This window comes from Amblyomma americanum, chromosome 8, assembly GCF_052857255.1.
Source record: "Amblyomma americanum isolate KBUSLIRL-KWMA chromosome 8, ASM5285725v1, whole genome shotgun sequence".
NCBI lineage: Eukaryota > Metazoa > Arthropoda > Arachnida > Ixodida > Ixodidae > Amblyomma > Amblyomma americanum.
The window spans coordinates 6,612,310-6,639,027 of record NC_135504.1 but is presented as its reverse complement, the minus strand read 5'-3'; the positions used below and the strand labels follow the sequence as shown (position 1 = coordinate 6,639,027).

Sequence of the window (26,718 nt, the reverse complement as noted above, 5' to 3'; positions counted from 1 at the left end):
TTTGCGCGAAATTCTGACCCGGGCTCGGTAAGCTAATAGATGAAAGTGGCAGTTCGGATGGTTGCCTCCGAGATCCAGTTCCCCGAGACGCGCAAATGAAGCGTGTCGTGTTGTAACCTCTTTCGCTTCATGGTGTCGCCGTTTCTCGCGGTCTGCTCATTATTTGATACGTCTCGCCATACGGTCACTACGATGATAATTGTAATTTCGAGTCAAATGAAATCAATAAACTCAATGCCAAACTTTTTTTTCAACGTTTCTTCAATACAAGGCAAACAAAGTTTCTATCAGCCGTGTAGTAAACAGCTCTTCGAATAACTACATTTTGACAAACATTTTTTTTTTCTCAATGCGCAATTTCGATTGAAACCCGAACTGGGAGCAAAATTTATCGCCCCGGGGGCCGAACCATTCGGCACAATGACACGGTTACGGACTCTGCGCCCCCCAAGCTTCCACTGCCAAGAAATGTTGACGCCGAGTATAATCACGTGTGCTACGAAGGATCGCCCGGGCAGCTTTGTGTATCGGCCATTACGGTACAGGACGCCACGCCAACGCCGAAGGGGAATCCATTGATCCCACAGAACATCGATATTAGAACTGCGGCTGTAAACATTTCTTTTTCGTAATACAGTATCAACAAATGAGCATTGTTTTATTAGGAAGCGGCGTGTAGCGCTTCGATACCACTCTCTGATCCTATTTGCAGGTTTGCACCGACGCTGGTTTAGCAAAGCGTCTTAATTACGTCCAAAAGGTCGAGGCGATGTACACCTATGACCGTGCTCATCGGACCATGTTTGTCTACGACAATGAGGAGGGCCTCTGCAGAAAGGCACGTACTGGGTTCTCTTGGCCGTTTGCTGACGTCATAATTTTGTCCCTGAAAACCTTTAGCTCTTATTGCGCAATGTATCCAAACCTGAATTTGAAGACCCCCTACGTCGTTAAAGGTCTAGCTTTGCTGTAGATCGCGTAAAAGTCTCGTAACATCTCACAGAACAAGGTCCTAAACTAAGAACGCTGCACACGTACACTCTAGCGCGATTTCAAGGTCATCACGTTTGTTCCGGCTGAAACGTGCCAATAAATTTTTCCTGGCTTGATGGTCACTAATTCTTCAACAACCATGGCGATGCTGGATAGAGGAATCTTTCGGCTAACTACGCTCATGCCTTCGTTGCAGCGTTTTTGAGAATATAGAGAGTGTTAGAGCACTTTTAACCCGCGCAGGTTAAACCAGCACTCACCTTCAAATCTCGTTAAACAGCACAGCGTCAGTTGTGGCTAACTCAAAGGCAGTAGCCTTTAATTCTGTATATCTCGGCTGTTACACGCAGCGGTACAGAAACGCAATCTTAGAATCAAGTTTCCAAAAGAATAGGAGTGATTTGAACTGCTTTTGGCTGGAAATGGGAGGCTATAAATAGAAATTTGCCTATATCCTTCAAAACCATAACATGCCGGATGTTAGAAATTAGGATTTCCTAACTTAAAATAAACTGGATACATTCAGTGCAAAAATCTGGAATGCATCGTGTCAGCATACCGTACACGAATTCCGTTTTACATGCACAATATGCTATGACTGAGAAAGGGAACGCGACGGCAGTTATCGCCGTAGGACTCAACGAAATTTAATTAGGAAAGTAAGTAGTGACTGCAATTAGCGTGCATGTTTATAAGATGATCAGAGCCGTTCGTATTTCTAGGGTACTACATGTACAGAATTTCGACAGCACGCCTGATTTACACGATATCTGCCGTCAAAGCTCCGATTCAGAAGGCCTAATTACGCATGCAAGGCGTTAATGATCGGCTCCAGATATTTTATTCTCGACTGACGCAGCTGTTGCGTGCAGTTTCTTTTCTATTTAAGAAGACTAAACTGAAAGGTGAAGCGTTATCACCGTTGTCTGTATTCTACAGACATTGGGAAACTGAATGCCATTCAAAAGACGTGTGTCTGCGGAGCTTCAATATCGCGCCGATTGCAACCGCATTGCATGCGTATTTACGAGGTGAGAATTGGAAATGTGGATATATAAGGCTCTGAAAACAGACCTGGTACGAGAATTTTGCATGTTGGGTTTTTTAGGAGTATGAGGGTTTTTAGTTTCCAAACTAGACATGCACATTAACAGCAGCGATTATGAGGCTTGTGAACTGACTCAGGATATCAATGGCTGCAGTTGTCCTCTTACATTTTGTTCACTTGATCGCATCACCAAACTAAGGAAATAATTTCGTGTGCTACCCTTCCTTAGTATGTAATATGGCTTTGCATGTTTTTTGCTGAAATTCTCAAATCACGGTTAACATCATTTTAAATCTACGTGAACGTAAGGCCTTTCCCGATGCCGATCCGGAAGCCGGATTTGTGATATGACAAAGCATCTGTGTATCCTGCCGCTGCGGCCGCGTAAGCAGCAGGTTCCACGTGTCTTAGCCATGCAAAAGACCCGCTAAAAGCCAATGTAAAAAGCATAAAGCCCACTGCGTGATTCCAGCTGGCAGCGCAGTGGGGGGCTGGGCTGTTCCCACGCCCCCCAAAAATTCACTGCTCCACACTACCAGGAGCCTTCAAAGCTTCACATATTCACGTGAGCTATTTACATCGAGAAAGGTTCAGTACCAACATGTCAAGGCATAGCGTTAGCGCTTAGTACGTTTTCATCCTGGACTGCTTTCTTTTATTTGAGAATGCAAACTCCAAAAGAAAAACGCAAACTAAAAAACGCCATCGAAACCTTTGTCTGTACTGTTTCTAATCTTTACCTATTAACTTTTTTGCATATGCGTTCTCCTCGCAGATGTGCCAACTGAAATCCCAAAACGACCGCCTCAAGTTCGGAATCGCCATCTACGACCTTGAGTACGATGACTACAACAATAGCTGCTCCGACCTGAACATTTACGGCGCATTCAGTCGGCTCAAGATGGTCCGAAAAGTGGTCGAGCACTTTCGGTCGTCATTAGCCGGCAGCGGAGGCTGCGAATACGACGTGCCATGCCCCTCCGGCGCCTCTGCATAATGCTGGGGGGGGGGGGGGGGGGGGGGGGGGTGCTGTTATGCCGTCCGATTTCTTACACCGAGTGTCAAGATAGCTCCGAGCTGCGAGTACCAACACTTGGCATTCAATTTCCTGGTCGAAAATACTTGCTCGTTTATTTAGGGCTCTTGTGAAGTAAAGTATAATTCTTGTCTTCTTCCATGACAAGCGCTTGTGACGAACACAACCTAACTCAGAGGTAGTAGCCTTTAATTATGTATATCTCGGCAGTTTTGGCGTTCTCATTGGGATTCTCATTGCGCTCTTTTAAGCAAAACGAAGCAGTGATTTATAAAAAAGCAGTCATTGTTGATCTCAGAATGACCAAATAAATGAGAAAATACATTTAACTGCTGGTGGCTGCCGCTCCAATTGCCGCCATCTCTGCTCGGGGTCGGTTAGTTCCGCGTCACGATATCTTTAGCTCGGTCTCTCTACCGTCCGCGCTCTAGTCTTAGCTGAAGCCAAGACGAAGAGGTGTGCGAAAACAGGACATATAATGCGCGGGGAAAACGCCGATCGTCCTTTAGGGTGACGGAATGAAGGAGAAAGGTAAGCTGGGTGGAAGGAGCCAATCAGTCAGGTTTATAGATTAGATTAGGAAGAATAAAGCATATTTAGCGCGGGCGCAGCTGGCTGAGGACGCGGTTAATTCGATGTCAATTTCAAAGCAAAATTCAAAGTATAATTCTTGTCTTTCATGACAAGCGCTTGAGACGAACACAACCTAACATTGGGATTCTCATTGCTGCGTCCAGTAATGGAAGCAGCTGGCATATCGATGATGATGGCAGCCAAGCATCCTCTGCAATCCCATCCTGTCAATGACGCAGCTGCCTCCTAGAGCTAAAACTGTAATTGCTGATCGGAGGCGTTCGGAAAAAAAATTAACGCATTTTGAATTTGCGGTACCATCTTAAAACTAAGCATTACACCACCAAGTTGTGCACAGTAAGCACTGCGAACGTTTGCTGCAATTTGAAACAAAGCAAAATATTTATTACTTAGTTTTGTCCAGTCTTTTTCTTGTGGCAGCACAAAATTTTCGGCAGCTAAAAATATTTAAATGGAACAGCACCAATAGATGAATTGCGGGAAAGGCATAAAGGATTTTTTTTTGCACATTCATATTTACTCTGCCAATCGACTCGTGCGTTCCTGACGCCTAGACATGATCAGAGCAACACCGTCACAGATGTGTTTTGTTTCTCCAGTGAAGTTGTTAGAGGTGATGTCTTTTGAGCAGGATTATATAGATTTTCTAACCGATAGGAAAGTAAAACTTCCTGTCCCTAGAACTTATTTTCGAATTTTGGCACCGCAGACTCCGCTATTTTCTTCTTCAAATAAAATAGCGCTGCGTAACCTTTTTGGTTTTAGTTATCAACCCTGCACATAAATTTTTATTGCATCTTTAACCAAAAATCTCGTAGTTACTTCAAGTTTTAAAGCAGCTGCATCCGGAATTTTTATTCATATGTGCTGTGTTATCAAGGATACAAGAGAATAAAGACGCCGCCTTTGCGCCTGCCGCTTGGCCATTCCACGCGCAAGAGTGAACGCGCCAGAGCCATCGAGACAATAAAGGCAGCGTGACCGGGCAGATTCCAAACAGCGATATTTGAGGCCAACGAACCAACCAAATAGCGATGCAGCCTCCAGCTCCGTAAGTACCAATGCGAAATTGTCCATCCATCGTGGGATGACCCCCGGATTACCATAGATTGGGCACAGGTAATACATCGGAGAGTCTCCGACTCTAATTTCAACCCTAATCAGTCTTCGAGTATTAGAAGCGACGTCCGTAGACGAAGCCTAAAGCGAGCAACTGTGTAAGTTAGGACCTCGACTTATTCCGTTAGGCTTATAGGAGAAGACTTTATATTATTTCTAGTCGACTTACGGCGTTCTATGATTATTCAGGTAAAGAGGCCTCTCCCAGGTTTTTTTTTTTTCCTAGAGTTTCAGGTGACAATTTTTTTGCTTTTCCTACTGTTTTCTAAACTCTGATTCTAATCTTGGTTTGATAGGTCAGCTGCACTTTCAGAATGGTAACTAAGCGGCATCACCAACTTGGGTTAGGCGCATTTTCAGTTCAGTTGGCACTGCGTCATTAGCGCGATTAACGCTCGGCCCTCAGTCCCCGGCTGCTGCGAAACAACAGACCAAGGCGGCGGTCAGACCTGTGACGCATCGGAGGGTGCTAAGAATCTCTGGCTCCGGAAAAGCTGTCATTGGAGACTGAACCTTGCAACGGACTAAATTCTAAGAGAGGCCAAGTGTAGCCGGGCGTGAGAGATAGTGAGGCGGGTAGATGAAATTGAGAAGCTTGCGAGGACAGGGTGGCCGCAGGTGGGAGAGGCCTCTGTCCTACAGTGGGAGTAGCAGGGCTGTGACGACGATGATGATAATAGTTTTTAAGAGACTTTCCCTAGTTTAAACGGCGTCGCAGCATCATTCGGCGCAGTGTCTCTTACTGAAATCACACTTCTATGCTGGGAAATAAGTTCGCTTCCCGAACGGGCATGCCGACCTAATATACATAGCGGGTTGTTTCATGGCAGGAAAATATTTACGGGAAACTCTGCCGGCCATCGCTCTCAATACTTCGCCCCTAATGCGGACCCAGAATCCAGGAGTTTTCTCTTTGTTATGCTCGCTTTCTTCGATGTTCATCGTTCTGACTTCTACCCTCGCAGTAAGCTTTAGTTTCCAAGCTCACTTTCGCCGCCGTTGCTCCCGCAGGGGCGTGGGAAACCAATCCGTCATGGCCCAGCAAACAGCCCTGAAGTCGCGAATGCTAACATCGGTGACGCCAATGAGCACAACCATGGCATGGACGACGCGTGAGTAGTCCACTCTTCTTAGCCGACACTATTGGTGAGGGTAGCCAAGCAAACGCTGTTAGCACGATCCCTGTTACGAACAACTCGTGGAGGGAGCGGTGGCGGATGAGGGAGGTTATCTTACCATGTGCACGATGCATTGTTTATTCACAAGAAAGGAAGTTCAGTGCGGCTCTTCCACAGAGCATTTCTCTATGAGAGGGTGAACCGCTCGAGCCTTTGAATATACATCTTTCGCACGGAGCACAGAGACGCGATTCTTTTTTTACGTAAAAGAGGCTATCAAGTTGTCCTGCTGAAATGTTCAACATTATTTTGTTTAAGTAAAAGAACAGGTTCGAATCCGTCCATGACCCCCCTTGCAGTATTGCAGATACAGCAGCTGTTGTCTGTAGTTCCAAAAATATTTTTCTTTTGCAGATCATGACGCAAAGGAGTAAGTTATGTTTTTGAGCTGCCTACTCAACGGGTATAATATACGGCATAACATGATTTCGCAAAAAAGAGCGATGCGCAACGCACTGAGCCCCAAGTAGACCTTTGTTTTCCCAGAACACCCAGAATTCGCAGAACACCTGGAAATTGATTTTCGTGTTTTAGTCTTAATTAAGACCTGACCCATTATTAAGAACCAATTGTCATTTGTACTGTTCTTCACTACCTATGGTGCCATTGCCCATTATCGATTTTATTGCAACACTATTTTCACACACATATTTGAAACTACTGGTTGACAAAACTTAATTCATCCCGATTTACTCATCTTTTAGCTGTACAGAGTGGAGAATAGAGAGAAAACAACAACAAACTTAAAAAATACACATACAGGACACGTACAAAAAGTGCACATATAAGACCATACTTGCAGTTTAATTGAAAGTAATGGCCTGACACCTTATTACCGAAACATATAGCCCGAAAATCTCAGTAGGTGTTCACGTGTGCGGTAATCGCAAAAGGGGTAGACTTAATGCAAGATGATTCTAACTGAGGGCGGTGCGTTCATGAGGTTGCATCGTATCCCCGGCTACTGGTTTCGTTAAGTCGGAAAGTGAAATGTACAGTGCAAATCAGATTCCCGTTCATTCCTTTTTCAGGCGTGTTGAAAGTGCACGAGTGAAGCTGCTTGCTGCAACGGCCGCCCTCATGTCCATCACCCTGATCGCCGCGATTATCTTGGTTCTCAGGACAAGTACGTACACTGCTTGTGTTTGTCTCCTAGGTGGCAGCACTTGTTCAACAGCCAACGCAATCAACGGTGTTTTTTTTTCTACGTTAAACGAGTTCTGTGGGGCCGGCGCTCTCTTCCACTGCAGCCACTGTGTCAGAGATCTCTTCATTTTCCACGCCAAGGTCATCAGAGTCGAAAGCTCTGCCAGCCAGAAGCCGTCAAAGTTTTTTTAGGCCTATTAAGATAGGCATGGAAATTGTAGTCCTCTCTAATATCACCGCAAGGCTTTCGCGTTTATGCATTCAACTTTCTCGGCCTGCACACAAAATGGGTAGTCGTCAGATCACTGGCGGTGACCCTAAGATAATGAGGTTATCAGGGTAAACATAAAGAGCATCAAGCTTCATTAAACCGGGTAACCAAAAGGCGATACTGAGAAATTTCGCTCTGCGGATTGATACGAAAGTACATGCTCACAAAGCGGCAGGATGGCAGTGACTCAGATTTTGCAAAAAAAAAAAATGCTTGCGTCGATCTAGAGTTTGAAAATGAATGCCAGCGCGTTGGTGGTTTAATTGGAGGCCACCTTGAGTTTTTGTTGATTCTCTAAATCACATGTTCAGTCGTTAGCTCAGTTGAGGAGTGAGGGTGGACTTATCAGCGATGCTTCGCTTTTGCAGTCATCCAAAACATCATCACTCTGAAATCGCCGGAAATGATCGAACGCTGGGCACAACGTACAGTTGTTTGCGAGGGTTCGTTTTATTTTAGCTTTCTGTGCGACTTGAGAACCTATTTAAGGAAGAGCGGGGTTATGAGTCGAATGCCTTATCTCCTTTCCACCGTCCTGTGCGAAACATTTACTTGATCTAATTTTTTTTTCAACGCGGAAAGTTCAGAAATGCGTTCGCAAATAGCATGGCCGCCTCCGAGGGCTGCCCATGTAAAAACACTTGCAATGGCTTTCCCTTTGTCTTTGTGAAAAAACGGACGAGACCAGTAGATGTCGTTATTGTCTGGAGTTAATGGGTGGCGCCTTCAAACAGGACTAACGTCTCTTAGATGCGATCGGCCAGGTGTGCCCCCCAAAAAGTTGATCGTTCTTTGGCTGACACAGACATTCTTCTCAACTCTTTCGAGAGTATGGTCTCAGAGATTTCCTGATTGCGGCGCAGTGCTAAATTGTGTGCTATTTGGGTTATGTCCGAAGTCGATTCCAGTGAAAGCCGTTGTCCATCCACCGATTCGGCTCAGATAACCCACCGTTCCTGCGATATCAGTAGATGTAGGCACAAGCACTGTTGGTTGCGCTCCTGATTGCCTTAGCGCCTTTCTCGGCTTTCGGCGGGGGGGGGGGGGGGGGGGGGGGGAATGATGACGCTGCACTCTTCACAATTCAAGTGGATAGCTGCATAAGACACACTTTTCACCGGTAGAAGGAGACGGTGTCTAAGAATTTTCGAACCATAACTTGCAAGTTCACTTCTTCGTGGCAACGTTGACACTGTCCAGTGCAGGACCCGGAGTGGCTCCTCTCGTAAAATTTGAAGACGCAACTCTGCCGTCCGCATTACCACTTCGTAATTACAGCACCTTTCGCTTTCCACCGCGACACTCACAATATCGGTACCGCATTGGAGTCACCCCGAATCACAAATAGCCGCAGTGCATCGTTGGATAATCGCCACAACTGTACCGCGTCAACAAAAGTAGCACTAGAAGCTAGAACTATCTGGATGGCCACGGTAGCTGACCTGCATGATTAATAAGCCACAGTGTCGGTACAGGAGACCGAAATCGCTGTCTCGTATGACCAATGGCTGCAATGATTATTCGGATCATTTTAGTAGCGCTACTACATGAAAAATGGCGGCAGTAACTGTTGGGATGGCCGCAACTGCTTTCCCGACACCATTAAGACAATGTAGTGCATATTGCAACCGCGCAAAACGACGAGGGACGAAGAGAAGAAAGCACAGGACAAAACGCGTCTTGTCCTGTGCTTTCTTCTCTTCGTCCCTAGTCGTTTTCTGCGGTTGCAATACGCACTCAATTGTTAAACACCAACTAGCCCGCCTTTGCCTGTTACATGTACCACAAAGACATCCATGCTGAGGACCGCATAGTCCAAGCCCTGCAGGATCCAGCACCACAGAGGCAACGATTTCGAATAGTCCCAACAAAACACTCGAATCCTATCCACAACATGTACTTACACCAGGAAGCAAGTGCACGGAAAAGTTTTCGGTCGTGGTATACTTCGACACCGATAGGAATGGTCACACCGTGCTCCTGTGAGCAAGTTCCTTCTGCACAAACTGTTGCATATACTTGGGAGTTATTTCAAAATAACGACGGCAAAAAACACCCTTACTTAGGCAGCACTAAACGCCCCATGGAGCCAATATCTGCCGTCGGTCATAAAATTCGCCCATAGGCTGGAGGGAAATTTGGTTAACCGACAGTAAGAGACGTCAATTCCACTAAAGAAATCAACAGCGTCTAATACTATAGCATTGCCAACATATAGTGTAATTAGCGGCCCACCTGAATTTCTTTACCATCACCCTTGATGCAGAGCCCTCGGATGACGGCGCAACCTTTGAGACCGACCTTACGTACCGCAAGCCGGCGACGACCCCAACGGAGCTTGCGACGACGGCAGCGGCCACGAAGGAGACTACCGTGAAAACAACAACCAAAAGACGTGAGCAACTAACGACAGTGTCAGATCTGGCCTGGCGTTCTCTGTCATGAATTCCGCGTGCAGTTTCAAAAACACGGCAACGTTACTGTGAATGAGGCAGTAGTACCAGCGCACTTTCCAGGGCCGTCCGATGTTTCTCAGCAGCACTTTGTCTCTTTCTATAATCGGTTCTGTTAACCGGTCAACATGTTCGTTCGCATGCGCGCCACTCTACTGCCCTGTAGAGAAAACAAGCATTTAACCTCGTATTAGACCTCAGAGCAGCTATTTAATCAGGCTCCACACAACGTGCCAGAACGCGGACGAAACTATCACGTGACGAGTGACGTGCCGATCGTTCGACAGCAGCTCACATTAGCACGGTGGACAGCAAGAGTATACAGCGCAGCGGACGGACCGGTATATAATCGCCACTCTTGGAGTGAGACGTGTACTGCACAATGAAATTAAACATTCAAAACCACCACTAGGTACCACGGCAGCAAAAGCGTCCCATAGCTAGCAAAGAAACAAACAAGAATACTATTGTTGCCTAACTCGAGAGTATTAATTTCTAGAGACGCAGTAGACAACCTTCAAAATCTAAGAGGTACAGAGCGCTGGCCCTTTACAACAGGGGCCGTCCGCAGTCGAGGCTGGAAAGGTGGCGCCGAGTCACTTGGTACGCGGTCCGCTCCCCGAATCTGCCATTTTGTAATCCGCGTGCATCTCGTCTCTGTTGCTTTATACCACGCAAGATCTCCGGATCGACGAACTGGCTGTATTAAGTTTAGAAAACTTGAGTTTCTATCAGCGCTTTGAAATCAATTTGACAGTGTTATTGCCTGCCATGCTCAGTTCGCAACGTCGCAGCAGCTTGAATTGTGTAACTCCCCCATTTTCGGATGACATTGAATTCTATAGTAGTGTAGATACAAAAAACGACATAAATTCACTCCCCTAGGGTTATATTAGCGCCCATTTTTGTTTGGTTTACTGAACGTCGAAATTAAATTCCAGGATGCAATTTGTCGCGTGCAGCATGATGTACAATAAAACTGACAACAGCGGATCGACAATATCGCCCCCTATCCTCTCTTTCTGTCCCCTCACCTTTCATTTCATTTCTCCATTCTGCCTGCTATCTTTTATTTCCGCTGCCCCAGCTCAGGTGCTTCAGTATCGATGACAGATGCTGGGGCTAGCAAAAATTTTTCCTTCCTTTTTATTATTGTTTAATAAAAACCTCTATCTACTGTTTCATATCTATTAGAGGCAGATCTAGTCTGGAAATATGAAGATTACGAAAACATACTCGTAATGTATCTTTTGTCACACTGTGGTAGCGTATTTCTATTTATAAATAGCATATCAGAAAATACCGCCGCATTCGTTTCCTCCTCGCTGAGCATCAAATAGACTTCGTAGATACTTCAACACGTGGATACTTCAACACTTTAGCAGCTGTCATCATCATGAGCTACCTAACAACGTCATCTGCAAATCAAGACTCTCTCTCTCTGATGTACAATAAACCCTGTCCCTTGGCAGCTGCGGCCACCTTTAGCCCCAGGTATCCTAATTTGGTTTCTTAGTCGCCCCTGCTAATCTTACCTTCTCTTGCAAACCAGTCCGTTACTCTTGACCAGCATCGGTTATTTTCTCTCTCTCGACTGCATGCCTTGCCAATGCTCATTCACCGGTACTGCGAGGCAACATCTGTGTCAACATTTAATCGCGCCTCTCATGGCACTACCTCTGTTTTACAATCATGCATTTAAGCAAGGAAGCAGGTGAAACTACGATTTATTGTAAAACCTTTTACAGGAACTTCGATAGAAGAAAATGTTCGAATTCGAAATTGATCAGTTTTCTTCTGCAAGAGCTTATGTTCATCGCTTCTTCCAGGGTTGGTCTTGGATTCTCGTACCTTGCTGTGCACCTACGGCATAGAGACAAACACCACTACCGTGTTTCCCGAAGACGGAATTTGCGACCTCATATTCTTCGACTCAGCCTACAAGAACAACATCAACGTTCCATTGCAGGAGGACACATTTGGCGAGGGCATGAACGCTGTTCTGGCAGCGGCCTCGCGCTATCAAAGCACCGAGTTCGGAGTGGCATTCAGTTACTTGTAAGTGATCCGGTAATCACCGACTTAAATACCAGCTTTCAGTAGAAGCAATGGCCCCAGAAGATGAGCTCATTGTTCTCTGTACCTCAAAACACCCTCAGGCCTCAGATCTTTTAATGAAATTTATGAACAAAGGAATCAAAACAGACAATTAAAAATTTAGTTCGTTTCACTCGCGCTGTATCTTTATTCCGAAGAAGGAATTTCATTTTAGGGAGGAATGAGGAGACGCTCCGGGAAGGCAGACGAGATGAGGAAGAAGTTGCAGCGCCTCCTAGGCCGCTATTTGAATAGGATAGGATAGGATAGGATAAACTTTATTGCTCTCGTTTCTAGACACTTCAGAGTTCAGAGGTCGTCTTCATTTTGCGATGTGTTCGCCCTGGTTATGTGCAGAAACGCTGAGAAGCAATAGAACTGCACGAAAAACGGGATTGCATGATATACACTTAGTAGTAAGTTCGGCGCTGTGTCTTTCACTTCATGACTTCCTGTCCCATTTTTTGCGCCGTTTCACTGCTGTGACGAAAGCTAATCTTGGCTTCCGATGGCATTCTTTGCACTTCTACTGAAAATGAAAACGCTATAGTTGGATACAACTTAAAAGAAAAAACACCGGGTCATTGTTCGCGGCGTCCTGTATTTCTCCGCTAGCCAATCATAAAAGTAAAGGAATACAGCTTTTTAATGTTTTAACATAATAAATAAGCCAGATATCGAAATTCTATAGCTTGCATTTTTTCCCTTTTATTGACCTTCCTGTTTAGGTGGCAACAACAGTTTTAACGAATTATTTCTCTTCGTGAATAATTCTGTGCGGCGGTCCTGAATGTGGGCGACGCTTTACTGCAGACTCAAGATATATCCGACTATATAGAAAAACATGCTCAGCTTTCCAAGATATTGCCAACTGGCGCCACCTGTCGGCCGCGGATAGCGAACACCGCATAACTGAAATATAATATTTTTCTTTGTAATTGAGAGAAAGCTATACCTGCTCGTTAAAAGGCATGCGAAGGTGTCGGTACTAAGCCTTTTTCTTGCCACGCGTTACACCATTTGATTTATCAGATACTTCGTCCACTCACTGGGAGAAGTTTTGACAGCCACAGGAAGTCAATGAGATGTGTCAAAGATTCCAAATTTCAGCGGTAATTTTGGATGCTTGGCACCACGCAGCATGTGATTAAAGCCGCACATACTTGAAGCATTTTTCCACATTTTTGGACTGGATTTCGGTGCGAGAATTCTGGAGACTAATGCTCAAAGGGCGGCCCTTAAAGCATTTGGCATTAAAGCAAGCAAAACAGCACCGATTAGTTACGGAAAAAGATCACATTTCGGCTTCCAACGTGAAGGCTTTGTTTGCCAGGGGATTAACTGTGAATAAGACCCCTGCTTGAAGCCGAAGCAGATATGAATCTTGGAGATGTCGCATACATAATGGTGCGGAAACTCGCAGACCCCACCAGTGGCGCAACAGTCTCCCACTGTGCTGGCTAGGATTTCGCAAAATGGTGGCATGAAGCCTTTTCGTGAATTTAGCGAAGTAAAAAATAAAGCTGTGATGCATCGCTGAAATGTAAAGGTCTACTAGTGCAGCTGGGCAATCATTGCGAAAACATATTATAAACTCAATTGAATTCCTGTTTAATAGGGCGTCGTTTTTAACTGCTTGTAGGAATAAGCTGTTGTTTCGCTAGCATGCGGGACGGATGTTCGCAAATGTAGTCTCTTACGGTCAGCTATGTTTCCCGCTTACAGACACAGCGCTGCATTGCTGAAGCTTGCAATGTGTTTGCCTTCCTGCAATCTTTATTTTTCTTGACCTACTGCTCTCAAAATATTACAGAGCGTAAAGTGCACTTGTGAGCTAATTAAATAGCTAATTAAATATAAGTGTACGAGTAAGTGGTGCTGTTCTTCGCATTAATTTTCAACTGTTGTTAATACTCCTCAGGATTTTTATCAAGGAGGAAAGCGATTACAAGTGTGACAGTAAAGAACAGTAGTATAAGATGACATAAATGCAACGGTAGCTTCTGATTGCAAGAACGCGGCCACACACTCGCGTGTTAACCCGAAGAATGGATCACCCTAGCTGCGCTTTATTGGCTACAGCTTCGTAAAACAACAAATGTTCATTACTAACCTTAGCGCCTAAACTTGCTTCAGGTACATCGAATGGCTGACCAACGACATGAGAGAGACCAACCCGACAATTCTGGACGCTTTCTGGCGGTCTGGTGTTTTCCACTTCGGCATCATCGACATGCCCGCTTCCAATGTCAGCTACGACAAAATCAGAGAAGTCTTCACCCTGCTCAAGGTATGCAGAATCTTGCAGATGCATTCCTTCAAATCCGGCTCATTTAAGAGCGCACCTGTTTTTTTCAATCAATACCCAAATGACGTTGGGGCATTCAACCAAAGCTGAAGAATCACTACTACATGTCAAATCCAAAAAAAAAATGGAGAAATTAACAAGTATTCAAAAGAACGTGCGCAATCGACGTCGGTCCCGCATGCGAATAGAGCTGTAATTCTAACATATGAGCACATACGGGCGATAGGCATAAAGCGCAGTGCTAGGATTGACGCGAAATTCATCTGCGGTGTTATTTACTGCTGCATAAAACGTCGCCGGTTATACACTTATGTGATGATGACCGTCATTTGACGATGAGACATCGTTGGATTTAAGGCATGGCTGAAAAACATTCGTTCAATACGTGGGCTATACAACAGAACATTTTTTTTAGTGCACGAGCACTAAAACTCGTAATTTCAGATTTCACCAAATCTTCGTCTGCCCGAAGTCACTCTCCCTGACCTTGAGGTTGCTCGGAAATAGCAAACTGGGTCTCACAAGCCCCATCAGTAGCAGAACCTGCCATCGCGGGAAAATGGCGCATCACTTAACCGCTACACCACTGCGCCAGGAGTGTTATGACACCGAGCAATCTATTAATATAAATTATAGTGGTTAATTCCGCATACATTAGCGTTAACTCATTAGCACCCACCAACACTATTGCGTCATGCCCCTGCAGTTTAGCTGAAGTCCGATTTCGGCGATCTTTTTATAAAGCCGGTTTGACCACGAAAACGGAGCCTCGAAGCGAAACAAAATTGAAAACCGTTGTGCTCTAGTGCACCTAATGCGCTTTGCCTTAAGCATTTTTTCTTCCTTTCATTGCTTTCGCTGCAGGAACTGAGCATCGTGGCTATGAAGAGGCCTGACACATTAGGGCAACCTTACATCGTGCTTGGGGCCGTGCCACAAAAACATGCCGACTTCTACGCACTGAGGATGAGGCGAGTAGCATGAACTTTAGAAGCGTTCCCACTTCGTCCTCTGTCAAGGAGATTTCCGCGCAATAGATGCTATTACTCCTGCCAAATATGGGACGCAGGATTAGTTGGTGGACAGCTGCGCGTGGTCTCAAAGTTATTCAGCAGGAAGGAAATATATGGCGCAATAGGCCTCGCGGTCAGAGGCAGCGCACATGTCTGGACCAAAACTTCGCCAGAATTGCGCGCGTGCCTTCGGTCAAGGTTTAAGCATGATGAGCTTAGCTGTGCTACATTGCGGTTATGAATTGTCCCGTGCGCCGAGTGGCATCCGCAATGAATTCTCAAACCAAAGCTTAGCTACCTATCTACTTGATACTGGGTCCTACTTCGAGGTGCTACGCGTACCTCTGTTGACGTTGAGCAGCACCATTGTTGGCGCGGTTATCTTCCTCGTGGATGTCGCCTTCGCTTTCGAGGGAAATACAAAGGAGGTGACGTCCTCTTCCGCGCCCATAGACATGTCCCATAACACTTCAAACTTTTCTCTGTCAGCGAAACAGCCGATATTGTGGCATACTGTCCGCGGGCTGCATATTTTTAATGTTAACATTTTGGACTTTCCGCTCTCTTTACGTGGGCGGTCTGTACAGCATTTTCTTTTTCAATGTAGGCCGATACAGTATGAAATGCCCAACGCCATTGTTACTTACTGGGCGCACTCTGCGTAACAAGTGCGGACAATCTAGACAAAAAAGTTTAATTTTCAGCGAAAACTGAGCCCTGCGGACTACAGATCGTGCTAAGGATATACTGTAAATTGCTCAACAAGCTGTATAAGCCCTTGACGAACCTTCCTGACTGTGCGGCCTGGTTTAGTATGAGTACTGATAACAGGATGGTGCTGGACTGTTTTTTTTTTTTTAGCAGAATACGAATTCATGGTGTAGGAGTCGAAGAATGCAACCACCACCAGAACTGCTTCGATTTCCTGCTGTCCGTGCAGGAAATTTGAAACGGCAAACAGCCGCAAATGGTAGTTAGGTTCACGTGCACGGGGCTGCGGCAACTGTCTGGGAGTGGGAGGAAAGGGGAGTACTTGTAGAATGTTTACGGTTGTGATTTAATCGCTCCACATGACGGGAAAAAGTGCTTGGATAACATATTTTATCTACTTTTAGAACAAAATTAATGCTGCACCCGGCAATACAACTAGATGAGGCATACATGACAGCACTTGAAGATAACATTTGCGTCAGCTCGTCTACATGGTCCGAACATTGAATTACTAGTGAAAAACTAGCCCTCGTGTTCGTAAACAACGGTCGGCCTTCGGAAACGGCTAGAACGTTTCGGTTGAAGATAGACTGCGGAAGACATGGCACGAAATACCTGCCTCTTCAAGTGATAGCGATATCGTCGACCACGGAATAAAAAACGTCCCATTTTAGAGCTAAAGCATCATTTCATAGGCTTAAACCCAACCAAAATCCTTCTGGAATTTTTTACCTTGATCGTGCAGAAATAAAATAAATATTACCACGACTGGGTTTTGAATCCGCCGCGGAGCGACCCGCGTCAGCTTCGCTGGCCACTGCACGAGAGCACTATGCTATCGCCGTAGCCAATCACGACTCGTGTTAAACTGCAACGCACTCTCGCGCTGTGCGTTGTATAGCGTTGTCTTCATTAACTTTCATCTGTGGCGCGAACAGATCAGATCAGCTTAACTTGAGTCTAACATCGTTGCCAGAGGAGCCGACGACTCAGTAAAGCAAAACCATGAGCCAACCAGGTTAAACAGACGTTTTCGCACGTTTACTCAGTTTAACTACGTTAAAGCCCTACCACTTTTTTTACTTGGGCGAGAGAGTTTGAGGGCTTCGTGCCTAGAGATTGAATACGAAGTTCTGCGCTAAAAACGAAGAAACAAAAAAAGACCAATTTCAGGAAGAGTTTATAGCCTGCAGTCCTATTGTTGCCAAAAATCTGATTCCATTGATTATTTTAGTCATTGACCGCTCAACAAGCAATGGGAGCCCCAGATTGCAATGCATTTTTTTTCTTTCTTCGTGCAGGGACATCTACACCCCGACTTTGTTCATATCACAGGGCCACTATGCTTTCGGGGACAACACAGTGCCCGGCTGCAAAGTCTTACCACCCACCATGCTGCGAAAGCCGGCTGCCTCTCAAGGATACACCTACGACCTGGTGAGCCCGCATGACAGAAATACTCTTGACTGATAGGAGCTGGAATTCTCTAATATTGAACACAGGCACAACAGAAAGATTTCCAGGCCGACCATTACAGATATTTAATTGTAGCTCTAGCAATTATCCCCGTGATGCTATGTGGCCGACGAAGCGGTCACGCGTAGATCAATCACTGAGATTCGTAGCATCCTTGATAGTGCCTCCAACTGGCGCTGAATTGCTTATCACTCGCGAACTAAACTATTCATTCCGTGAGCAGCACACCATACAAAAAGTTGTTTTTACAGACAGAAGCTGTCTTAAAGGCATGCTCTGCACACAGTCTGTGCGGATTTTCTATCTTTTTTTGGTCTAATGAAGACCTGTACAGCAACAACAAATATGCAGATATAGTTGAGGTTATTACAAATGGCAACCGCACTTGTGTAACAGAAGCATACCGTCTGCTCGGCACTCCTGATGGACGTCGATGCTTCTTCCACAGCGATAGCAGGTAAGGAAAGGTTCTCCGGCGTTGGAGTTGTCGCTGTAACATCGCGCCACACCGATTGGTCAACATGCACGTCTGTCATGAATGACATCATCACATCCTGCCACGCTTATTGGTCTCTATGTAGTTACATCACGCATGACGCCACTGCACCGCTTTATGGCAACGCATTACGCTGATGTGTCCGAGCGCAATGATGTCCTAAGCGACAGTAAAGTTATGTCACGTCAGACAAGGAAAAAGATAGCGAATAAGCAATATCTTATTCGCCACCGCAAAGCGCTGTCGGTGGATCTCGTGTGGCACATATGTTAGAACGTCAAGAGCAAGTAATAAAAATAAAAGTGCCCTGGACGCACCATGAAGGCAATCGTCCTGTGATTTCTTTTTTGTCTTTGCAGACCGATGCATTGTCAGCTCTGAAGCAGATCCAGGACACGGGTGTGTCTGCCAAGTGGCTGGTGTCCTTCACCATGAAGGGGCGCTGGACGGTGGTCAAGCCCAAGTTTCCCTTAGAATTGTCATCGGAGTGCAACAGGGACCGGTACGCTAAATCATTCGGGACTTACGTTGAGGTAGGAAGGCTCCTCTGCATTGCTGCGCGCAGTTTTCACACAATTCATTTGCGTTTATTTGAAGGCAAAGAGGACGTTGCTTAGAGGAAAACTGGGTTTGTTTTGGCCTCATTTTTTTTCGTAGTGAAACATATTGCTAAACAAAATAAAGTTTTCGTTGCTTAACAAACTGGCAGATGACTACATAGCCGGATACAATCGCAGAACAAACCGGCCAATGCCCCTCGAAGAGGGCCTTGCAACTAATATGGTTGCAGTAAGGCGCCTTGCATTTGCTAGAGTAGCACCCCAAGGTCGTTCGTTAGTATACTTGCAGAACAGTTTGACTACGACATCAAAAAAGGTCAAACTCTTCGTAGTACATTTGCCACTTCGTTCGTGAGTTGTATCCAAGAATAAAACAAGTAGCAGCAAAACATAAATAAATAAAATTCCCGTTGAATATTTTTCTCCCAAGTTGGAAGAGAAAAAAACCGCGTTTCGTCTGAAGTATATGAGCCAGAACTGTGCTTCTTGTCACATTGTAACAGCTCTAAAAACAGGACGAAGAGATTAACCAAGACAAACGCGAGATTTGCATGAACCCCCATTGGCGACGGAGTCATATGAACCTCAATTGGAGCGGAATAGTCGGTAGTAGTTCACTACCGCTGTCTCGGGGCATGGAGAGGAATTCCAACGAAATAAATCCCCCGCCGAGGCATCCGTAAAGGTGCGACCGGATCGGCAATTATTGGGAACGGGAGTGAATAATTCTGGCATTTTTTTTTGTCCTGCCTCGGAGTGTTGCTAACGCTATATACACCCTCCAAATTTCCCAAATTGCCGATATTCATGTTGTCCTAGCTTAGTGAATCAGCAACTATGTGATAACAACCACGCAGATGGGAAACAAATCCTTAATCTCTTCGCCGCCCTAAGCCAGCCCTAAGGCCGCATTCTTACCTGCGACTCGCTGACGTCGCGCGATCGAGCTCAATCGGTTAGTTACTGTACCGGAGCAAAGAGTACAGGAACAGCAACGAATTGACCAAACCCAGCCGCACGACGTCCGACATTCGCAGGAGCGAATGAGCCCTAAAGGCGACATAGGCCACACCTAGCTTCATCACGTGACTACGCAAGAAGGTGCGTTCTCGAGTGCGCCCACTGCCCCGAACATCTGTGTTGCACTCTCATTGAAAAGCCATGAACGCGAAGGTTTTGCTTCAGGACGTACGACGACCGCTGTCCCCTTTCTGCAAATTCAAAATATTGAGATGGCGTTTAGCCACGAAAAACTTTTCTCCGAGCACTACCGCTTTCAGTCACTCGACAATAAGATATCTCGCAAACCCTTCGACGCATTGATCGGCAGTTCACTATTTTTCTCTCTATCTTCTATTTCTCTTCTCAGGTTTGCACTGATGCTGTTTACGGCAAGAATCTTAACTACGTCCAAAGGCTCGAGGCGATGTACACATATCATCGTTCTCATAGAACCATGTTTGTGTACGACAACGAGGAGGGTCTCTGCAGAAAGGCACGTCCTCATTTGCTTCGACCGTTTTCCGTCGTCGCAGCTTTGTTTGAAATGCACATCTGACTTTGAAAAATCTCCGGCGTTAACTCAACGGCAGTAGACTGCAATCACATTCAGTTTGGTTTTAGAGATGTTCAGACATGAACTGTTGAACGAAATGTCCCTTAGAATAGGAGTGACGAAGTGCGTTTTGTCGGGAAATGGGAGGTTATGAAGATTAACTTACTGCGTTTGTTTTAGCCTATTTTTTTGTAGTGAAACATATTACTAAGAAAAATAAATTTTCCGTTGCTTAACAAACTGGCAGATGAATATATAGTCAGATACAACCACGCAACAAACCGCCAAATGCCCCTCATAGAGGGCCCTGCATTGATGGGTTTCAGTAAGGCAACACAAGGTGGTAAACTCAAGAAAAGGTAAACTATAGGCAAGAAACTGCTATGTCAGGTGTATAGATAAGAGATGAAGCTTACGAGGATGTTTAGCGTCGGCGCACCTGGTGCAGGACACGGTTAATCCTTTAAAATCGAAATGTACGGGATGTTAAGAATTAGCATTTCGCGATTTTAAAACAAAGGAAAGATTGAAGATCGGTATCCAAATGCTAAGGCGTGGTGTTAGCTTCGAGTACTTTTTTTTTGTGACGGCCTGTTCACTTTTGACAAAGATTGCTAAGGGCCAGCGCAAACTATGAACTAAAAAACGCCACCTAAATTTCTACATTTCAGCTCATCTTGGTGTTGTACTCCTTAACTTGTGTATTGTGCTCGCAGATGTGCCAGGTGAAGTCCAAGAATAACCACCTCCAATTTGGCATCGCGATCTACGACCTCGAGTACGATGACTACAACAATCACTGCTCCGACTTGAACGTTTACGGCAAATTCAGTCGACTCAAGATGGTCCGCAAGGTGGTGGAATACTTGCGGTCGTCATCGGGCAGCGGCGGCAGTTGCGAAGACGATGTGCCTTGCCCCTCAGGCGCCTCTGCTTGATGGGCGGCCTTGCGCGTATTCACAATACATGGTGTGCCGTGGCGTTTTCTGTACGAGTGTCAAGACAGCTCAAGGAGCTAAGAGAGGAAACTCTCGGCACTTAAACCCCTGGAAGAACACACTCGCTTGTATATTTAGAGATATTATAAAATAAACAAGGTTAAACACCAATAACATAACCACCGTGCTATACTCATGTGGGGTGCATTTGGATGCACTCTGTTGCATCACTGGGGATTTCGTCGTTGCCCCTGAAAGACATCTGCGCCTGGTGATCTCCTCTCGCCAGCAATAGGATCGCGCGCATGGAAATGAAAAGGCTGGAGCAGCCATCGGCAAATAGTCAGTCCTGGGAAATCGCAACAACGACAGATTGCAAAGGCAAAAAAAAAATCACTGGCGGTTTATCTTTGTGCTATTAACGAATTATCGTGCGCCATCACGTTTAGCCCCGGTTTTCAAGTCAAGATTAGTCGCGATATTCATGTTTAGTCATACTACGTGATGTTGATAAGCCTAACTGGTCATTCTCTGCACTCATAGATTCATGGGAGTCGTTATACCACTGCTGGCGCTGTAGTGCAGCGGTTAAGCGATGCGCCACTGCCCTGCGATGGCCGCACCTGTCGTCGCAGGGGCTTGTGAGACCCACGTTTTCCTTCCCGTGCAAGCTTTCGTGACTAATCATTATTAGAACAGCCATCTGTCACACAGGTATACGCTGCGACGGTGGTACACACTGCCACGATGGTATACACGTGGAAGGTTGTCCACAAACCTGTGGGGAAGTGGGTGGCCTGCCGCAAGAGTGGTGTCGCCCAACAAACTGACCACCGCTTTTCGGCAGAGTGGAAGCCTTAGTGCTAGCGCATTAAAACGAGTGAATTTTCTTACAGCGTGGATCTACGCGTTAGCTAGGTCTTGTTCCATGACTACGGCCATGAACTGTAATTGTGACAAGAATGGTGTGGGCATTACTTTAATTGCCACACTTGTGTACAAACCTCGGGCGACACATCAGGCGCCGTCACTTGCCACGGTCATGCCCTCACTTAACACTCGTGCTTTCGCACGCACTTTTTGTCGGACTGCCTGCGGTAGAGGTCGTCCTCGCAGAAGCATCCATTGACGTAATCATCTGTGCAAGGCCTCAGTTCGTCCTCGGGCTCCCCGCACTCGTGTTCGGCGCATGTGCTGCTCTGGCCCGTCTTGTACTTCTCGCCCTTCTTGCAGTGGTGCTTGCCTGCATGGACAAAATTAAACGGCCACAAGCATGAACGAGACAATAAATGCACTGCTCAATAAAAATAACAAATAAAAGGCGTCCGCCATAACCATACGCGTACGGCAATCTTTGCTGGAACTGTATGCACTTAAAGGTACGAACAATCTGAAGTTTAACAGTGTATAACAGCCGTATCTTACTCGTACTCACATATGAGGCGCAAACGTTGACGCTAACGAAAATTATTGAACTGAAATTCAGGACAACGCAGCTAGCTTTAAAAAGAAAAATGATAGATATAACGAAAAGAGACCAGAATCGGGCAGAGTGAGTCGAGGAATAAACTCTGGCTACTTACATCCTAGTAGAACCAAGGGGTTTGGAAAGGGCATGTTATGTGAACGCGGGTAACCAATGGCCGTTAAGGGTAACGGAATGGATACCAGAATAGGTAAGCGTAGCGGGTAGAAAGTTAGGTGAGCGGGTGAAGTTAAGAAGTTTTTAAAGATACGGTGGCCGTATCTGACGCAGGACGCGGTTAATTAGAGATATGGGAGAGGCATTTGTCCTGCAGCGGGTGTAATCATGCTGATGATGCTGACGATGACTTCTCCCGCAGTAAATAACTATATTTTTGTTTACTTCCGAATCGAACACCTCTGTCTCCAGCAAGAGGAAGACGTTGACTAAAGCGAATTCGCTTTAAACGTCTTTGTGAAAAGTAGTCTGCCTACTGCATGAGTCACCAACGTTGACTTCTGCCAGAGTAGTGGAGCTTTAATCGCACCACAAGTGATTCAATGCTCTGAATAACGGGGAAGCCACGACAGCTTTTGGTAGCCAAGAAAGAGCAGGGCTCCCATGCCAAGGCATTGCTTGGCGTTGAGCCCACTTGTAAGGTGATCTGTTTACTTCCAACAGAGCGCGTCAACTCCAGAGAAAAAACTCGAAGCAAATAACGCCATAGAATTTTTTACCATACTCACTTTAGTGTTATAAAGTTGCTCGCTTGTGTGTTGTCTTCGCAGCTGTGTCAAGTCAATTCTAAGAGCGGGCAACTCCAGTTTGGCATCGCAGTCTACGACCTCGAGTATGAAGACTACAATAATAACTGTTCCGACGTCAACGCTTACGGTGAATTCAGCAGACTCAAGGTTGTCTGCAAGCTGGTCGACTACTTCCGGGCCTCATCAGCAGGCGACGAGAAGTGCGAGCATAGCGTTCCTTGCCACACCGCTGCCTCTCTCTAACGGGCAGCTTTGCGTGAATTACCGCTGCACGGCGTGCAGCTACATTTTCTGCGCCGTCAAGTTGCACCCCGACAACTAGATGGCGCTGATCCGCGTTTTCAATCCGGAGCCCCGGTCTATTTTATCCTGTAGGCGAGTGTACATGTTACTTGGGTGTAAGGGCGTGCGTGGACGACGTGACCTCGCAGAAAGACGCCCTACAAGCTAGCGCTGATAAGCGGAAATGAGAAGAAACCAATGTAAATAAAAGCTCGTTGGAACGGGCTTTGTCTCCAATTAAATAAAAGTTAAATAATCAAGCGCAGCAATATCTCAAGCGTAATTAACAGGAAAACATAACAAAAGCATGAGTAAAAAAAACGCACACAAAAAGCAGGAAAGCTGAGACGTTTATACTGATGAGCTGGTTTCAAGGCGGAGGAAACCTCGGGAAGACGAAGGCACGGCAGCTGAAAAAAAAAAAAAGATCATAGAAACAATGTGGTCGCAGACGACAGATTTCATGCCACGCATAAGTCGCAATTAAAGCTCTTACATGTATGGCAAACAAAACCGAAGGCGATTCCTATCAATAGCTAATCAATCTGGCCTAATAGAGCAAACCGAAGTGCGAAAGCCCTTTGCTCACTTTGGGGTAGACACTGAAGGCCTCGACGCGCCGCATCGTGTCGTTGATGTCCGCGGTCAGGGACAGGTCAAGGCGGCAGCTGTATTCGCAACGTCGGCAGTAACTCGGAGTTGGCACACTGGAGCCCTCACAGCGGCGACGACTGTCCGGAAGCAGCAGGTCACCGATTCGATGTCCCAGAGGCGTTGACGGGAAACATCAGCGTGGAAACCGTTGGTGTTCACACCCGGTGGGTCGGCTTCTGGAAGGAGACAACGAAGCCCAGTTGCCGCGTTGCACCACCGGCGGTTAGAACGTTATTCTACCATGTGCCGAGTCGTTGTGCCACGTCGGTTTTGTTGTTGTTGTTCTTTTACAATCCTTGCTTCGCCTTTCTCACCTGAGCACGTTCCACAAGTCTCCTTGGTTTCTCTTCCTGGTATTTATTTCATCCAACCTTGCCAACTCATAACAGGAGGAAGTGCACTGAAGGTCTTTATGCACTCTAATAGAATAACTGAAAGGCTCAGATATAAACTGAAAGTATGGAAATGTTGCTAATTCACGCACACACGTTATCAGGATGGATGCACCGATGAAAAGGCCTGCTTGTTTCTTTAATTGCACAGGCACAGGTGAAACGTACTTCACAATAAATGAGAGAATGAGCAATCTGGATGAAATTGTTGGCAGTTTGCAAAATATTGCCCAAATATCTGGGCATTCGACCAAGCATCCAAGAACAATGAATGGCGAAATCTATGAAAATGAAAAGGGAAACACCTTCGGCCCAGAATGACGTTAGCGAGAGGCTTGCGGGAAGGAAATTATTTGCGGATATTAAAATTATTACGCACACAGAAGTAGGGCTTGCTGTCTGAATTATGCCTAACTCCAGTGTTATTGAATAAATGCATTACGTTAGAATTTGGTGAAGTGCAGATAAATTAGTAACTAAAAGACAGAATACAAACTGGACCTTCGTTTCGGTCGACATGCACCAAGCCACCCGACTAAGCGATCTTTTTGCGACCATAGATGTCGTGGGCATTCGAAAGGCGTCCGAGGATCACACTGTACACTAGCTGTACTGTCGGGGCTTCGACAAAAACTGCATCTTGGACCCCCTTCAGCGGCAACTGGAGTTGATACAGCCTTTGGGGGTACCCCTTCATTTGCAGTCATGCAAGTATTCTCGTTTCGATAAATAGTGATCCTGCTTATTGCAAAACGCAGAAAACTGGACGCTGCGATGCAGCGTATTCGAAGCGCCCGACAGTACGACGTTTGTGGCGGGGGGCGGGGGGGGGGGGAGGCAAAGGACGCACGACAGGAACTTGCACGACCCGTAAATGCCATATCGGGCCACATGTCATTGCGGGCCGAATGCACCAGTGCCGTTAAATCGAGTATGAGAATGCGGCAGGCAGGACATCTGCAAAGAAAAAAAAAGCTGACAGACAAGCAAGCATATAGCAGTTGCACGTACTCACCGTGGGAGCGAAGTGGGCGGGGCAGAACTCTACGCCGCCGGGGTGAAAACGTAGGAATAGCGAACTGCCGACTTTGGCTGCAGCGGAAACACGATGTGCCGCAGACCGTAGGCAGAGTTCGTTCTCCGGAGTTACTGAACGAGTCCGGCAAGAATTTCCCAGCGCCGTTACGGCCACAAACATGTCGCTCAAGAGCATATCCGCTCCTGGGCGTTCGGTGGTACGACATGGTGGCTGGGTCGCAACGCCCTTCGGATCAGGTTTTGGTTCCGTGACACAAACGGCAGCGGGCACGCATATCTAAACCCCTTTGAGGTAGCGCTAGGAAAGCGGAGCATATCTGTAGTTTCTTCGCTCGCTCAGTATCTACAGTTGACCTGCCTATTGTGAGCTAAGCCTAAAACTGCATGCATCGCGAATTCTAGCTGACCAAAAAACCGACAAGAAACCCGATGTCATGTGTAGAAGCACTGCCGCTCATACGGCGAAATTAATTCCCGTGGCTAGCAGCAACGAAGAAAGATCGGTGGTATGGCGGTCGCATCTGTGTTCGCATTTTTCACCCGCGAGTCAGTTGCTTGCGCATGCGCGGTACTGTCGGCTACAGCACTTTCCAAGGGTGATCTTGGCTGTCGCGTTTATCAGCAATAGAAAATATTCCCTGGGTGTAGAGGCTAACAAACAGTGACAGTGAACTTCACCGCACCGCTGCTTCCGCGGGCAGACGGCGCGTCATAGCGTTTCCTGCGGCCAGACCTTTTTTTCTTTTTGTTTTCGTTGTCTGCCTCTGGCCTGTTCATATGATGCGATATCGACTGCTTTAGACGCACAAGTTTCGCCATGCACACGCATGCCACAAGGCGGATTTGCATGCCACAGCTTGAGCGACGTTTTCCGTGTTCCTCTTGTCTCCTGCCCTTTAAACAAGCGGGCTGCAAGCAGAGGAGTAATTTTCGCATCCCTTCGTGTAAATTCGAGAACCTAATGGCCTCTAACTTTCGCAGAGTGAACGATGCGCCTACAATGACGTTAGGAGACAATTGTACATAATGCATTCAAGCTGCGAGACACTATATATGCTCGATTTTACTGATTTCTTCTTTAGCGGCTGTTAGATATTCGCGTGCTCCTCGCATTTCCTTGCTTGATTG

The 26,718-nt window shown here is 46.2% G+C and overlaps 2 protein-coding genes and 1 long non-coding RNA gene across 3 annotated transcripts in view; 2 read left to right on the top strand and 1 right to left on the bottom strand.

Moving 5' to 3' along the window:
• Window positions 1-3,038, top strand: part of LOC144101677 (uncharacterized) — a 39,567-nt gene extending 36,529 nt beyond the window's left edge. Inside the window, exons 21-22 of the mRNA XM_077634811.1 lie at window positions 713-838; window positions 2,817-3,038. Coding sequence (XP_077490937.1) covers window positions 713-838; window positions 2,817-3,038 — 348 coding nt within the window. The remainder of the gene's footprint in view (window positions 1-712; window positions 839-2,816) is intronic.
• Window positions 3,039-7,005: 3,967 nt separating this feature from the next.
• On the top strand, window positions 7,006-20,992 carry LOC144101675 (uncharacterized). Its single transcript, XM_077634809.1, has 9 exons — window positions 7,006-7,094; window positions 9,652-9,780; window positions 11,668-11,896; window positions 14,072-14,225; window positions 15,108-15,214; window positions 17,269-17,404; window positions 18,299-18,472; window positions 19,869-19,994; window positions 20,771-20,992. The coding sequence occupies exons 1-9, from the start codon at window positions 7,049-7,051 to the stop codon at window positions 20,990-20,992; spliced, it is 1,323 nt and encodes a 440-aa protein (XP_077490935.1). The 5' UTR covers window positions 7,006-7,048.
• A 1,052-nt stretch (window positions 20,993-22,044) lies between these two features.
• On the bottom strand, window positions 22,045-25,986 carry LOC144100011 (uncharacterized). Its single transcript, XR_013307495.1, has 3 exons — window positions 25,568-25,986; window positions 24,096-24,336; window positions 22,045-22,235 (listed from the first exon to the last, which is right to left on the bottom strand). It is a non-coding gene; the product is annotated as an uncharacterized LOC144100011 (long non-coding RNA).
• Between the last annotated feature and the right edge of the window lie 732 nt (window positions 25,987-26,718).